This window comes from Taurulus bubalis (genome assembly GCF_910589615.1).
Source record: "Taurulus bubalis genome assembly, chromosome: 10".
NCBI lineage: Eukaryota > Metazoa > Chordata > Actinopteri > Perciformes > Cottidae > Taurulus > Taurulus bubalis.
Genome location: NC_136598.1, coordinates 11,401,283 through 11,416,348, shown reverse-complemented (window position 1 = coordinate 11,416,348; position 15,066 = coordinate 11,401,283). Strand labels below are relative to the sequence as shown.

The 15,066-nt window shown below is 45.0% G+C and overlaps 1 protein-coding gene across 1 annotated transcript; it reads left to right on the top strand.

Annotated features, from left to right (window-relative positions):
* The first annotated feature begins 4,186 nt into the window (after positions 1-4,186).
* bicra (BRD4 interacting chromatin remodeling complex associated protein) lies at positions 4,187-14,831 on the top strand. The gene is made up of 14 exons (XM_079224712.1): positions 4,187-4,232; positions 4,343-4,388; positions 4,937-5,002; positions 5,282-7,324; positions 7,516-7,704; positions 9,285-9,875; positions 10,245-10,434; positions 10,533-10,630; positions 10,758-10,892; positions 10,982-11,031; positions 11,117-11,265; positions 11,377-11,471; positions 11,569-11,674; positions 11,772-14,831. Exons 1-14 carry the CDS (start codon positions 4,192-4,194, stop codon positions 13,547-13,549), a joined length of 5,577 nt encoding a protein of 1,858 aa, XP_079080838.1. The 5' UTR covers positions 4,187-4,191; the 3' UTR covers positions 13,550-14,831.
* Positions 14,832-15,066: the final 235 nt, after the last annotated feature.

The window sequence follows — 15,066 nt, the reverse complement described above, 5'->3', positions numbered from 1 at the left end:
AAATGCTAAATAAGGATGCTGGTCATATTTATGTCACTAATTTACTTCATACATGTAATGCATAAAGCAATACAGAAATGGGAATGAACCACAAAAACATTCCCTCTAATGAACATAAGACCAGTCCGATATAATACATGCATTAATTTGCTAAATACCCGTTTACCCGTTGAAAGGGTGCTGGGTCCAATCCCGGCTAAGGCCACCATGCACAGGGCTGATACCCACAACCTTCTTATTGCGAATAATATTGTGATTTGTTTTTCGTTGTCATGTAATGGTTATTTTATATCAGTAAATTATGTAAAGAGAGTAGAAGTGTATATCCACTCAGGATGCTTATTAGTCAACTGCAAAGATGAGTAATTGATTTGACATGCTTGGGTAATTGTTTAGGAGTCCAGCCCTTGATTAAGTTGGTACAACATATTTAAATAAGTTAAACAAAAAGGAGAATGCAATTCAGCCTATTCTTCAGCTGAGTGAACTGCAAAACTGCAAAGCACCATGCTTGATGTTTAACAATGTTTTGTCACATTGCTAAATAATTGTGTTAGTTATGATCCTTTTTAATGACAATAATTATATTCCACAGTGTTGTAAAACATGTTTTTTCTGCTTCTCTATTTAATTAAAAGAATCATAATCATAATAATTGATTGGTCAAGTTCGTTGCACATACAAGGAATTTGCCTCGGTGAAAGGTGCATAACAATAAACATACATATATATATATATATATATATATATATATATATATATATATATATATAGAATAATAGAAACAATAAACATAGTGCAGTAATAGATACATGTAAACAACAAACCGATGACAGTACTTTAGAACAATCCTCTGATTATTTAAAGTCTTGGCACAACATCTGCAGCATTTCGAACCAAACATTGACTTTGCATTCCCATTTTAACCTACTAGACAACTTTGGGTTAGATGGCCAAATACTTCCTCTGAAAGGGACTAGAAAACGTGACTGTAGGTATTATGTAAGCCTTTAACCAGATGATTTAGTTATGCACAGCTGCCCTAGGGTTTAGAGGTCCCTTCCTGCCTGAAAAAGAGACTTTTCAGAAACATATGATTCTCCCAAATGCTGATCAGCAAAGCATTCCCAAAACATGACAGTGTCACTGCCATATTTAATACTTGATCTAAGAGGTTGGAGAAGCATAGATTAATCCTAGTCCAACTGTCTGAAAAAGCTCCCTGTACAGATTTATCTGGCCAGCCGCTGTTGTTCCAGATTCCAGTTTAAGCTTTGGATCAGGATGTTTTAGCTCTGCCAGGCAAAACATAGTCGGTTAGTTCTTGGATAATTCAAAGTATAGTCATTAGCCTGACAGCTATTATGAGGAAAAGTCCCCACATTTACAACGTTCCAAACTAATTGGACAGTCTATCCAGAGACTGTGCAAACCTTTTGTATCTAAAAGTGACAACACGTGCAGGTTTGTCTCAATAGCTTCTCAGAAACGTTTCAATTATGTGAAATATATATTAATGGGGCAGTTCATTAATGAATGTATTGTGCATGACTCCTCTTTGATGATAAATGTCTTCATACAGTGTTTTGCTATTGGTTAGGGAAACAAATACGGCTGCTTGTTCACCAACCTTCCAAGCATTCATAATGTGTTTAGCATAGATGATTAGGTTTTCCACGAGATCCACTTACACATACAGTACATATATTTGTTTTACATCTCAGATTCTATCCGCAGTAAAATGCATAATACACATTAAAGGATCAGTAATATGAATCCAGAAAAAATATCTCGTAAAATACTGACCGGGAACATTCTAATCAGCACTTTTACTCGTGGAAACGTTAGTAGCATAATTTGCTGACATATTTAAAAAAAAACTTACTTTTACATACTTAAAGTAAGGTTTTGAATGCAGGACTTTTACTTGCAGTTGAGTATTTCTCGACGTGTTATTCGTACTGTTCTACTTCTATATAGGTATTACTTGTATTACTGAAGTACAAGATCCTCTGAATACATATTCAGACCATCGCTTCAGCTCTCGACGAGGCACAACAATTTCCATTCAGGCAAAACGGAAGTCTCCTGTTTCCTGCCTGTAGTTGGGTCCTGTACAGCAGCCCGTGCGAGGCTGTCCTGGAGACCCCGCGCTGCCTGCACCTCTATCGTCTCGGGTGAGTTTGTTACAAATGTTGAGATTTCTCTATTTATCCAAATAACTGTTACAAAGCTGCAATTTTCGCGTACTGCAGCGAAGCCGCAACCTGCACAGCTCTCGCAACCGAAACGCCACATTGCTGCAAGGCCCGACACACATAGTCATTTCCCACCGAATTCCCAAGCATACCCCCCTTCATCCAAGAGTATTCCTACATTTACTCATATTTTGCTTGCAAGGAGAGATAGATAGCTCGCTACGCAATTGCGTGTATACTACCGAGCAAACGGTACTGTCACGTTGAGGTTGAATCGAGGTGCTGCTTTGCAACACGAGTGTTAAAATTGTGTCACTCGGTGGTTTGTTTTGAATGTCAAAGGCTCAAGCTAGCTGTGCGTCTGAATATTGTTGATAGCTGGGTTGGCTTAGCTGGCTAGCTAGCTAGGCTAACGAAATTCAATCCAGATGCATCAAAATGCTGGGAATGGACGTAAAACGGGGTTTTGAAATTTAACGTTTTATTTAATTAGAGTCTTAAGCCACTCGCGTCGCTGTTTAATATTGCGTAATGTAAAGAATGGCCAAAATATGCATGCAAAAGCTCTCTGAAAACAGCAGCTAGCATGTAGCAAGCCGCTTGCAGTCTCCATTCATATCCTGCGCACTGGCTGCTCACACCGAGTAATGGCTACGATACGCTGCCTTTTTAGAGCGGCAACCAGGGATGCGTTTCCCTCAGGACCGTGACTACATCGTAGACTTGTTGTTTTGGTTTTACTGGAAGCGCCATGCACAGTTTGTGAGGACTTGGGAGTGAATTCAGCGAGAGCCCGCACTCTTAATCTGTCCAGGTTGTGTGAAAACCGCGCGTTTTCAGTTTGTTGTCTTTTGCCGTCCGCTGTTTCTCAGTTAGTTACATTCACAGCTTCTGCTTGATCTCTGTAGTTCATACCGGGTTTGTGGAGACGGATTTTTTGGTTATTGAGTATGTGTGAAAACATGACATGTTACAACTGATGATGACTATGGGCTTATGCTTTACAATGTACACTCATTGTCTTTATTAAAGTGAAGTTGCCTTGTTCCTTGCTTTATTTTCACAAGACTAACTGCAAGCTGCAGAGATGTCTGACCGCAATTCTGATGTAATGTGTTGATTTATTACTCGTAATTGTGAAAAAACAGGTCATGTGTGATGAACTATTCACACTTGGCATTGATTTTATTTTTTTTAAATAAAAAATAAGTTTATTGCAAGGGAGATTGTTGTGTTGCAGTGAAAAGTGGAAGAAAACAATCTAAATCTAAACGATAAAGAAACAATCAAGAAGGTGCAAAAAAACAAACAAATGTAAACAATGCCAAACATGTAGTTTACGAGTAGTTGAACAACTGGTTTCTATATTTGGTTTATGGTACAATTTGTATGAATGATAAGGAAGTAAAGTAATTATTTCCTAACAATAGAAAGTTGAAGCTGAGTTGAAGGACTCGCGTTGCGGTTAACCAACCATGTACCCACATACTCTCTTCTCTGAGAGTAATTAAGAAGCTTTATTAAAAGTTATTTGGAATGATATTTAGTCTTCGGTGGTGTTTGTTGTAATTCTACACCAAGTGTAGTAAAGCATCAACACAGCAACAAAAATGTGCGATAATGATATTCTACAGAACTTTTCTGAAGGAATCCAATAAGTGACATTTTAATCTAAATTATTGTTGATAATGTATAGCCACGTGACATTGCTCCTTCTTACACCGAGGCAGAGGAGCATTTGAAGAAGGTCAACATAATATAGCAGCACTCGTATCTCACTGTCCCACCAAACAACCACAGCACTAAATATGGAGCTAGAATATCCAACACGATGTGGAAAAGTTATAATAGAAATGTAACTGGACATATGCTTGGACATTTTAATCTGGGGTAGGGTTCATTTTTGTGTTTTTAAATTAAAATGTGTTATTATTGATAATGATATGTAAGCCAATCAATGGACTTAAAACCTTTTCCATCTTTAACAGTTGTCATGGATGATGAAGATGGCAGGTGCCTTCTAGATGTAATTTGGTAAGTTACTGCTGACACGGTGCAAGATCAGTTTCATATTGAACAAACCGGTCAGTCTTCTGTGTCATCTCGTCTTGTACTGTTGTGAATCACATTGTTTTCTCCTGCAGTGACCCAGAAGCTCTCAATGACTTTCTTCATGGATCTGAGACCCATGTAAGTATGAGAAAAGAAAAAAAGTGAACAAAGACACGTATGTCAGGCTTGTGATTTATAGTTACAGAAAATGGGTTTGTAATTGACGGGATGACGAGTCTTAGGTGTGCATATTTTAGTTGGGGCTTGCATGACGTCGTACTTAAGTCACTTTCGGATTACACATATATGCACCCTGAAACCCACGCACTACCTTCATTTATTCTTTTTTTCACGGCTTCCTCTGCTCAATGGTTGTCTTTGCTTTTTGATTGCACTATTTATGCTTTCAGCCTGCCTTCCCTTTTTATTAGGCTAATTCACAAAATGAGAATTGCTAATACTAACGCTTCCCAACTCTGTGTTATTCCTATCATTTTGCCCCTCTGTCGCTTATCTTTTTGCTGGTTCTTAACAATCTGGGTTCTCTGGACTGTTTTTCTGTCCTTTCCTTGTCCTCCTCCTCCTCTGTTGATGGTCTGTATGTTTCTCTGTCCTGGTGGCTTTTGCCTGCTGGTTTGGGTGCCTTTGGTTTCTGTCTGTCCTATCCTGGGTGGGTGTGTCTGTAGTTGGACACTGACGACCTATTGGATGGTTCGAGTGACCCCTCAAGCTCGTTCTTCTCTACCACTGGGGTGAGTAAAATCCCCCAATCCTCCTCCTTCTGTTTTCTATCCGTCTATGTAGCATGCACCTCCAAATACCCTCCCTTTCCACTAACATATCTACACTCCAAGAGCTTTGACTTGCCGCAATGTTACGAGAGGTTTTTGTGGTTGTCACAATGTAACAGGTTTTTTGTGGGGTTTTCGTGTCTGTACTTCTATAGTAACTCGGTTGCTCTGCTCACCATCACATCGAGCCATCAATTGCATCCATCACCTTGTTTCACTTCTTTCCTGCTTTCCTTTAAGGGCCTTGTTCCAGAGGTCCAGCCTGTGGTCCAGCTGTCGGCCAATGAGCCGGCAGGCCTACCCAGAGTCAGTGTTGACCTGGACTTCCTGGAGGATGATGACATCTTGGGAGGATCCCCGGGTGGTGATGCTGGGAGCAATGGGATTGGTACAAATCACGAGCCATGTGACATCCTGCAGCAGAGCTTGGCTGAAGCCAACATCACAGAGCAAAGCTTACAGGAAGCAGAGGCTGAGCTGGACCTGGGCTCCTTCGGCATTCCAGGCCTTACGCAGGTGGTACAGACACTGCCTGATGCCAGCCTCTCTGGGGCTGCCGTTGGTGTAGGCATAGGTGTTGGGGGAGCAGCAGCAATTTTCCCTGGGTCGGCCCAGGGCATCACGGCTACTCCTCCCAATGCCACAGCTGACATGCTGGGGTCCGTGCTTGCTCAGCAGGGCCTTCAACTCCAATCCCAGGTCATGAACAAGGCCATTAGTGTTCAGCCATTTATGCAGCCTATGGGCCTGGGAAATGTGACGCTTCAACCCATTTCAAGTCTCCAAGCTCTTCCTAATGGGAGTCAGTCTGGACATTTGGGTATCGGACAGATTCAGGTTGTGGGTCAACCTACAGTCATGACTATCAATCAGGCTGGGCAGCCAATCCTGGCTAAAGCCATGGGTGGTTACCAGCTGCACCAGTCTGGGCCAGAGGTATCGGGTGCAGGTTCTCAGACGGGGCTTGGAGGCTCAGGGGGTGGACTTCTGATCCAAGGTAACAAAGCCACTTTGGGATCTCCAGCTTTAAATGGACCGGCTGTTTGTGTCAGCAGCACCAACAGCAGCAGTGGCGGTACAATGACTGCTCCTGCTGGGCTTCTTGGTTTTGGCAGCACCACTCTAAGTTCAGGAATGGGACCTCAGGTGCAAACTCAAGGCCAAATCATGCAGAACGTGATCATCCAGCGCACACCAACACCCATTCAGCCTAAACCCCCTCAGGGGGGAGCCATCCAACCGAAACTCTTCAAACAGCAGCACCCGCAACCAGCACCCCAACCCTTGCAAAACGATGCCCACAAGGCTTTAGGGCTGCAACAAATTCCAGTTTCTGCTGCTCAGAATGTAGCCTTCCTGACAGGAAAGCCAGGCTCAAATGTTGTCCTGAGTACTCAAGCCACAACACAAGGCCAACAGTTTCAGCAAACCCTATTCAAGCAACAAGCAGCACAACAATCTGGCAATCCCCTCAGTGTACACTTGTTAAACCAACAAGGCAGCATCGTTATGGGTCAGAATCACCAGTTTCTCCTGCCACAGCTACAGGCAGGTGGGCAGATCCTGACCCAGCACCCTGGGGGGCACATCATAACTAGTCAGGGACCTGGTGGACAGCTCATCGCAAACCAGATTTTAACTGCAAACCAGAACATCAACTTGGGTCAGATGTTGACGTCACAGGGCCATCCTGGTGCCCACATCCTATCTGGATCCATTCAGCTGCAACCTGGCCAGATGGGCACACCCACCCTCTTTCAGATGCCTGTCTCATTGGCCCAGAGTCAAAGCCAGACACAGACCCACACTGTCTCAGGTCATACCCAGACAGTCATACAGGGCATGCCGATCCAGAACTCCCTGACCATGCTTAGCCAGGTGGAGGGGCTGAGTCCCGCGGTCAGCCTTCAGCCAGCCCTGCAACCTCAGCTCGGTGGTGTTCCCAGCAGCAGCAGCAGCAGCACAGGAGCAGCAACCATGGCTCAAGGCCAGCCTGGAGAGTGTGTTACTGTGCTGGGTAGCTCCACAGACCAGGCTGCTCATCCCACTCAGCAGCATGCAACGCAAGCCTCTATCCTCACCATGCAACCAGGTTCCTCTGTGTCCACTGTTACCACGGTACCCTCTTCTTCTCCGTCCATGTCTGTGTCCACCTCTTCCTCTGTCACAGCAGTGGGGCTGGTCCCCCATCAGGCTCAACACAGTCCAGGGAGGTTACTGTTCACCAACCAGGGCTCCAGTATGATCCTGAGCCAGGAGTCTCTGCAGATGTTCTTGCAACAGGTCAGTGTTCCACTCTTTGAATGTTTGTTTTAATTATGTACTGAACAGTTAACATTGTCTTGAAAAATATAAATAACATGCACGGAGTGTTATCTTGCTCTGACCTCTTTGGTGTACTATTTTACTCCCCATTCCCTCCAATCCCCTTCTTCCCTCCCTCGTGCCTGAAATGGTAAATGTGCTCCTATCAGAAGCAGCACCACCAATCAGAGAATGAGTCAACCCCTTCTGTGGGCGTACCAGCGTCTGTAATCGTCAGCAGCAACAGCGTCACTGCTCCGGCCCCTGCTGTCCATGACAGCCAATTAACTGACTCTTGGGTGGGTCAGAGCCACAGCCCTCCCCCTGGCCCCTCCCACATGACAGCTGTGGTCAAGCAGGTAGAAATGCCCCTTTATGTTAAGCCCCACCCACTTGTTGCTGCTGCTGCCACCACAGTGTTAGGGTATATCTTACCTTTCCCCGTCACTGTTCTGTTCTTCTCTTCTGCATTAGTCATTGCTTCCATGGCTCTCACATGCAATTCCTAAGCTCAATAATTACTCGCTTGCAGCGTCTGTGTTTTTCTAACATTGCTTTGTTAAATGTAAAGGCATGAACATTCCAGTTGTCTATATGTATTGTATGTCAGCCATTGGGCCATTTCAATATTTAGCTGTTTGCACGGCGATAGAATGTAGGACTGGCAATTAAGAGCCAGTTTTTTATTTTTTAATTATGAAATTGTTAAACTAATTTGGTATGTTTTGCATCCATTTTATTTGGAAAGTAAATACAAAAAACAAGCTCATACTTTTAATATATGAGATACCAAGGTGCCAGGAGTCCCTTTTCACAGCTGCCATTTTGACATGTCATTGTCTGGGAAAGACAGGTGTAGTTAGTAACGTTAATTGTGGCCCTGTTTCATTTAGGTGCGCCATCACCCTGGTATTGTGCATGCTGGCTCACTGGAACGACTGTGAAACACTAAATACAATGGGCCCATAATTAATTTTATTAATAACACTTGTGTTTACCCGGCTGTGAAGGGCTTCGGGCAGCTTGTTTACCTCATCACTAACACTCTGCTCAATCAGAATCACTCAACTCACCCTCATCTGCTGCACTACTGACCAATGACTGATCAATCAATCCACACCTCTGTCAACCCTGCCCTTATTGTTTAGACTGTCATGTGCTTCCAGTGCCACTACCCCGTGTAACCCTTAGTCTGACCCGTGTAATAACCCCAAAACGATAAGTCATGCTCCCCTGACCCCAGTCCCTGAAGTCTTCAGGCCACCTTCTACTTCTCCATCACAAGCCCGCAGATTTTTGACTTATTGCTTTTGTCAACTGTTTTTCTTTTTGGCTCGCCAAATGATCATCGCTCCCTTTTTATGTGTGATCCTCTTCAAACGCTAGAAAAAAAATCAGTTGGCTACTTCTACTTCAGCAGCTGCTAGATTTTAAAGTCTAACACTTTGCTTTTGTATTGTTTGGTGTTGTTTTACCCACGTTTGTGTAATTGTGTATCGAGTTCGGGTTGGGCGATAATTCCATATTTTCATATTGATTTCCTGTGGAATTGCAATAATATTGATTATCATTTTACTCTTGTGCAAGTTAACCATTTCAAACAAAGTATGATTAAACCTCAACAAAATAATGTGTTGTGGTGTTTGTGTGAAGAGTTTTGTCTAATGCAATGGATTGTATTAAACACTTTACACGTAATCATGCATATGTTTGCATGCATATCATAATATATATTTTTGATTTTAATTGAGATTCTCATATCGCCCAACCCTATTTCTAGTGTCAAATTTTGAGCCATAAACTAGAATCTTTACTATACTGTTTGCATGCAGAACTATTAGTGTGTGATTTTGTGCTTGTTTTTCCTCTTCTGTTAAAATAGTGTTTGCGTTCTTGGATCAAATAAGCATATCAATAATTTGTGACTCCGCTACTTCAGGTACCCTCCAGTGGACATCAGCCGTCCCTGAAGATCCAGGGCATGTCCCCAGCATTGTCTGCCCCAGTGGCAGACAGCCCCCAGCCTTCCCAGTCTCCTCTCACTCTGAGCCAACAGATCCAGTCACCACACCATCAACAGCAGTCGCGTCCTCCCTCCCAGCCTCAGCCGCAGTCTCAAACTCCCTCACGCTCATGCACACCCTCAAATCATCCTCAGCTCTTTATTGTACATAACCAGATGGCAGAATCCCCCCAAACTGCTCAACAAGGCCATCCGCAGCAGACACACATTCAAGTTCAGCTTCAGCCTCAGCCACGACCGGCCTCACAGCCTATTCCTTATCAACAAGAAATGCCTCCCATGTCACAGTCGCCCAAGCCTCCTGCCACACCACCCGCACAGCACCAGTTTACCGCTCTTTCTGTCAGCACTCCTGTCACTGCTGTAGTTAAAGCCCAGGTTCCCATCCATGGCCTGACAGCAGAGCAGCAGCATCACCTGCAATTAATAGGAGCGCAACTTCAGACCCTGTCAACCATCACCCAGCCCTCACCTCAGCAGAAACAGCTGCTGGAGAAGCTACACCAGGTATAGTCCAAGTTCAACATAAACATCTTGAAAATGCATGCATTGAGAGGTTTGGGGTATTTTTTACATTATCCTGTAGTAAACATGTGCTGTAAAAATATGATCTGACACAGCTCATACTGTTGAAGAATGTAATACCCATAGGTGTAATTGTCAATATTTTTCACCATTCAAACGAGTTTAATATATTGAAAAGAGGGCAACATCCCATAAGTTGCTATTTGTTAACCTGGTATGTGTAATTTCCAACTTACCAGTACAAACCAGTAGTCTGAGTAGGCTTTGTGAAACCAAACTGGTTCATCTAGAATCTCTTGGGTCCAAAACGTCTTTTAAAACGTAAGAAAACTGTCCTGATGTGCTTTTCAGGTTCAGCAGAACATTCTGCTGCAGGCTAAGCAGTCTACTCCTACGCCTCAAGTCACCAGTCAGTTCAGCTCCCAGCAAGACGTGCCTGTTGATAAAGTGTTGATCGCACCATCGGCCAACACTGGTCCACCTGCTCAGCTTCTCTCAGTGCTGCAGCCAACGCCGTTGCTCATCAAATCTCCTGCTACAGGTCAGACACAATTTGCCACAAATGATGCAACACGGCAGGGCCCTGCACACACCTCAAAGTATTCCCCCCTTGTAATGATTTGTTTCCTCTTGTTTTAGCATCAAGTGACTTGCAGGTATTCTCAGGAGCCCAAGGGCAAGCTGGAGCAATGGTGAATCAGACTGTCACTCCTGCCAGCCTTACCCAGCCTGTACAGGTACAAAGCACATCTCAAAGCTAGTTTCTTTGTAGGACATGCACCTTGCACCTTGGTCATTGTGTGCTGTAAAATGTGTACTTTCATGTATTTTGTCAGTTTCCAATCCTCCTGATTTTCCCCACAGGTTCAGCCAAAGCCAGGGGTGATCAGCTCAGTGGTAGGGATGACTCTGGGGAAAGGTGGGATGCAGATACAGGTGTTAGGAGCTAGTCTTACTCAAATGCCTGCTCTACAGCCCCTCGCTCCAGTACAAACTCAGGTAAAAGGAGTGCCCCTGCATGCTAGTGAGATCCTAAAAAACTCCCTATACGCTTGAAGGTGTAACTTCTGTTTTTGTCCACATCATAGACAACAACAATGAAGATGCCTTTCAGTGCAGAGCCCAGTAAAGAGGCCAGGTATGTGCCGCACTCATTTGAATGGCTCATTTTTACTGTCTCATAATAGCCTTTTTGTAAATCGTATTTCTGTAAACACATGCAGGATGCTAGAACAGCTGAGGAAACAGCAGGGTTCAGTGCTTCACCCAAACTACAGTGATCCTTTCCACTCTGTTGAGGACACACTGCACAGACTGCTGCCTTACCATCTCTACCAGGGAACTGCCAACTCTTCTCAAGACTATCAAAGAGGTAACAAACACCGTAGCTTTTAGTGCAGCCAATTTACAGTTTAGTACCTCCCCCTCTCCCACCCCCCTCAATTTTTGTGATCTTCATTAACATCTTGGTTCTCCTGCACAGTGGATGATGAATTTGAGACGGTCTCCAGCAATCTGCTGAAAAGGACACAGGCCATGCTGGATAAGTATCGCCACCTGCTCTTTTCAGAGTCAAAAGTAAGTTTATAAACCAGCATTCTTACCATTTGCCTTCTTATGTCTTCTCCGTCTTGAATTGATATTGAACTGATGTTTTTCGGTGTTTAAACCCGAGCAGAGACTAGGTCCCTCGGCAGAGATGGTGATGATAGACCGGATGTTCATTCAGGAGGAGAAGATTGCGTTGGGTCAGGACAGGATTTTGGCCAAGGAGAGACCAGGTACCCTAACACTGTTTGTGGCCATAACTGGCTTTGTGGTTGTCTTGATCTAAATGAGGTGTATGCTAATAATATACTTCTGTTTATTTAATTGCAGAGGAGTTTGTGGCAAACGCACGCATGTTGGAGAGTGTAGTTTCATCCCAACATAAATCCTCTTCTGCTGCAGCCACATCCTTGAGTGGAGGTGTACCTGCTGCTGTCCCTGCTCCACCACCTGCTGCTCCTGCCCCAGCCCCTCTCCCAAACATTGCCCCAAATATTCCTCCTGCACCCACCCCTGCTTCAGTTCCTGCTCCAGTTCCTGCCCCAGCTCCAGCCCCTCCTTCTAACAACCCTTTCCCCCCTACCAAACTAGTAATAAAGCAGGGTGGGGGCGGAGCTTCTGTGTCCTGGTCCAGCAGCTGTCCTCCAGCTGCAGTGAGCAGGCGGGCTGAACCCACCAGCCAGAGTTCCTCCTTCAGTCGCGCTTCAGCAGCATCCTCCTCCTTCTCCTCTTCGTCCTTCAACTCTCCGGCAGCCGATGATGACGACGCTCTCCCACAAAGAACCAGCAAACCGCCTATGAAGACCTACGAGGCTCGCAGGAGAATTGGCTTGAAGCTGAAGATCAAACAGGATCAAACGGGGTTCAGTAAGGTGGTCCACAACACTGCCTTAGACCCAGTGCACACACCACAACCTCAGCAGAGCAGCCAGTCCATACCCCAGCCTCAGACTCAGCCCCAGTTTGAAGCTGCCGTACCGCACCCAAAGTCCCAACCTTTATCAACCCCTCCTTCTACAGTCATCAGAACTCAGTCTCCTGTATGCACTGCTTCTTCTGCCTCATCGGTTACCATAACAACCACTCAGTGTAACCCGTCACTGAGAGGTAATGTTGCCCCCACTGCAACCCCATCTTCCTCTACCTCTTCCTCCCACACGTGGTCATCGTCCACCTCCTCCTCCTCCACTCAAATGAATGGGACATTGGATCACGACAACGTGGGTCGGGTCAAACACAATTCTGCCTCCACTGCCACTCCCTCACAGACAACGTGCCGTCTCCCCCTTCGAAAAACATACCGGGAAAACATAAGTCCCCGGGTGAGACCTGGTGTCCCAGGGGGAGGAGACGAAAGTTTGTCCTACCCGAGACCCACGCCGTCACCACCCAGGCAGGAGGCCTCCCCCTCTCCCCCCGCAGAGCGGACAGTTATAGCCAGTGTGAAGGTGGAGAAAAGAGGCAGGGAGGCCTCGCACACTCACGCAGAGTCAAGCCACGAAACGAGCCGATTAGGGAGTGCAATGCAGGGGCTGGACGAAATGGACGAGGTGTTTAACCGTGGTATCAAAACCGCACAACATCATCATCATGTCCCACAGCTCCTTGACAAGGAGAGAGGGGAGGAGCACAAAGACCCAGAAACAGATGTAAGTAAATACAAGCGGGCGAGTGGGAAAAATAGACATAGGGCAGGTGGGACATTCAGAATGGACCCTCATGCCCCTGGTCCTCCCTCTCCGGAGTCCTCCTTCACACGAGACTCTTTGCTTCCTGCAAAACGCTGCAAATCGGACTCTCCCGACATGGATAATGCCAGCTTCTCCAGCGGCAGCCCTCCGGATGACTCTCTGAACGAGCACCTGCAGTGTGCCATCGACAGCATCCTAAACCTGCAGCAGGAGCCCTCTGCCCGCGGGCACCACATTAAAGGGGGCCACAGCAGGTCACACCAAAGCCAGCGCCCAGGGGGCTCGGCAGCCTCGTCCCACAGACCCTCAGTACCACCCTCCTCCTCTGCTTCCTCGTCCTCCTCCTTGGCCCAGCACCCTCAGGTCGGTGGCCGTGGCCACAATGGCAGCCTGGTTCCCCAGACTCAAAGCAGATAACAGCCCCTCAGCCCCAGGCCAGACTGACATGCGGGAACTAAGAGACAGATATGGAGGCAAGGGAGGGGGGGGGCTTTGTGAAAACAGTATCACTGTACTACTCTGCCATGCTGTGTTGGCTTTGTTTGTCCATTTGAATTGTCCAGACATTTCTTGTCATTTACAGCTCGAGGAAGACCTGTGGTGGAATAAGTGAGAGTGTGGTCAAAAGTAAAACTGTCTTTGTGAATTGCAGACTTTAAGATGTCTGGCATTTTGTACGTGTTCCCTCAGCCAAGCTCAAGTAACAAGAGGAAATTGTCAAGAGATTTCTTTCTTCCTTTTTTTGCTTTTGATCTGTTTTTCTGATTTTTCTCATTTGGTATTCATACATTCCTCTCCTGTGGCCCGAGTCTCTTAACCACATTGGTTCTTTTCCTGGTGTACACTCAATGTCTCAATGAGCATAAGGCAGCTCATTTAAACAGTTATGTTGTCAACAACTCTTCTTTTTTTTCATACAGAAGAGAATACAACCAGGTTTATACTGCAAAATGTCATAATACATATAGTGTCTTCTCATACCAATCAAATTTGGTTATCTGATCACAAAGGGTTAACAGCCACCTCTTTATCTCAAATGAATGTCCTTAGTCACACTGCACACAAGGCAACTACTCTTTGTCTGGAAAAAATCAATTACCCTCAGCCTCCCTTCAGTCTGCATTTGGCATCGCATGCATTTTAAAGTGTTGACATGTTGAGGAAATCCCTTTGAAAAATGTTGAGGTTGTTTTCCTTTTGACTTCTCTTGGGTACTGCATTACTGTACTGTCAGGATGTAAATGAAATGTGAGGAAAGTTGGTTCTTTTCTGCATTCAATGTCAGATGATTTTCCAGGTTTTAGTTTTTCGACCACACACACACACACACACACACACACACACACCTACCTACACACACACCTACACACCTGCTCTTCTGATGCCTGAGATGCCAGGTTAGGCGTTTATGCATTTCAGTCAGCAGGGGGCAGGCCAGCTTGAACCGTTTCTGTGTTCTTCTTTCTGCTAATGTATCCCTGCCTCCCATCTGTTTTTTTTATTTTTTTTATAGCCTGGTGGACAATTCAAACAAACACAGCACAAGCATTGAAATGGGGAAAAAAGGAACAATAATAATGTACAAAAAGACAGTAAGAGAATTTGAAGTATAGTATTACAGATTAATTTTGTATTGTATTTATTGTGTATAATGACACTTTTTAAAAAGAAATGTACATTTAGTAAAACTGTAAATTAAACCGTGCTTCTTTTATGAAACATTGCAGGGGCTTTTAGTCATTTGTCCAGCTTCAGGGTGCATTCTTTTGGATGACTAATGATGACAGAGATGGTGATGGTGGTGGGCTGTGTTTTCTATCAGACAGCCAGCAGGCGGTGTGTGTAAGTGAAAAAAGTAGAGCTGGTTTGTGTGCTTCATCGCCTGGAGGGTTCACAGAGTTTGGGAGGAGCAAGAGAGGTTAGACTGATGAGGG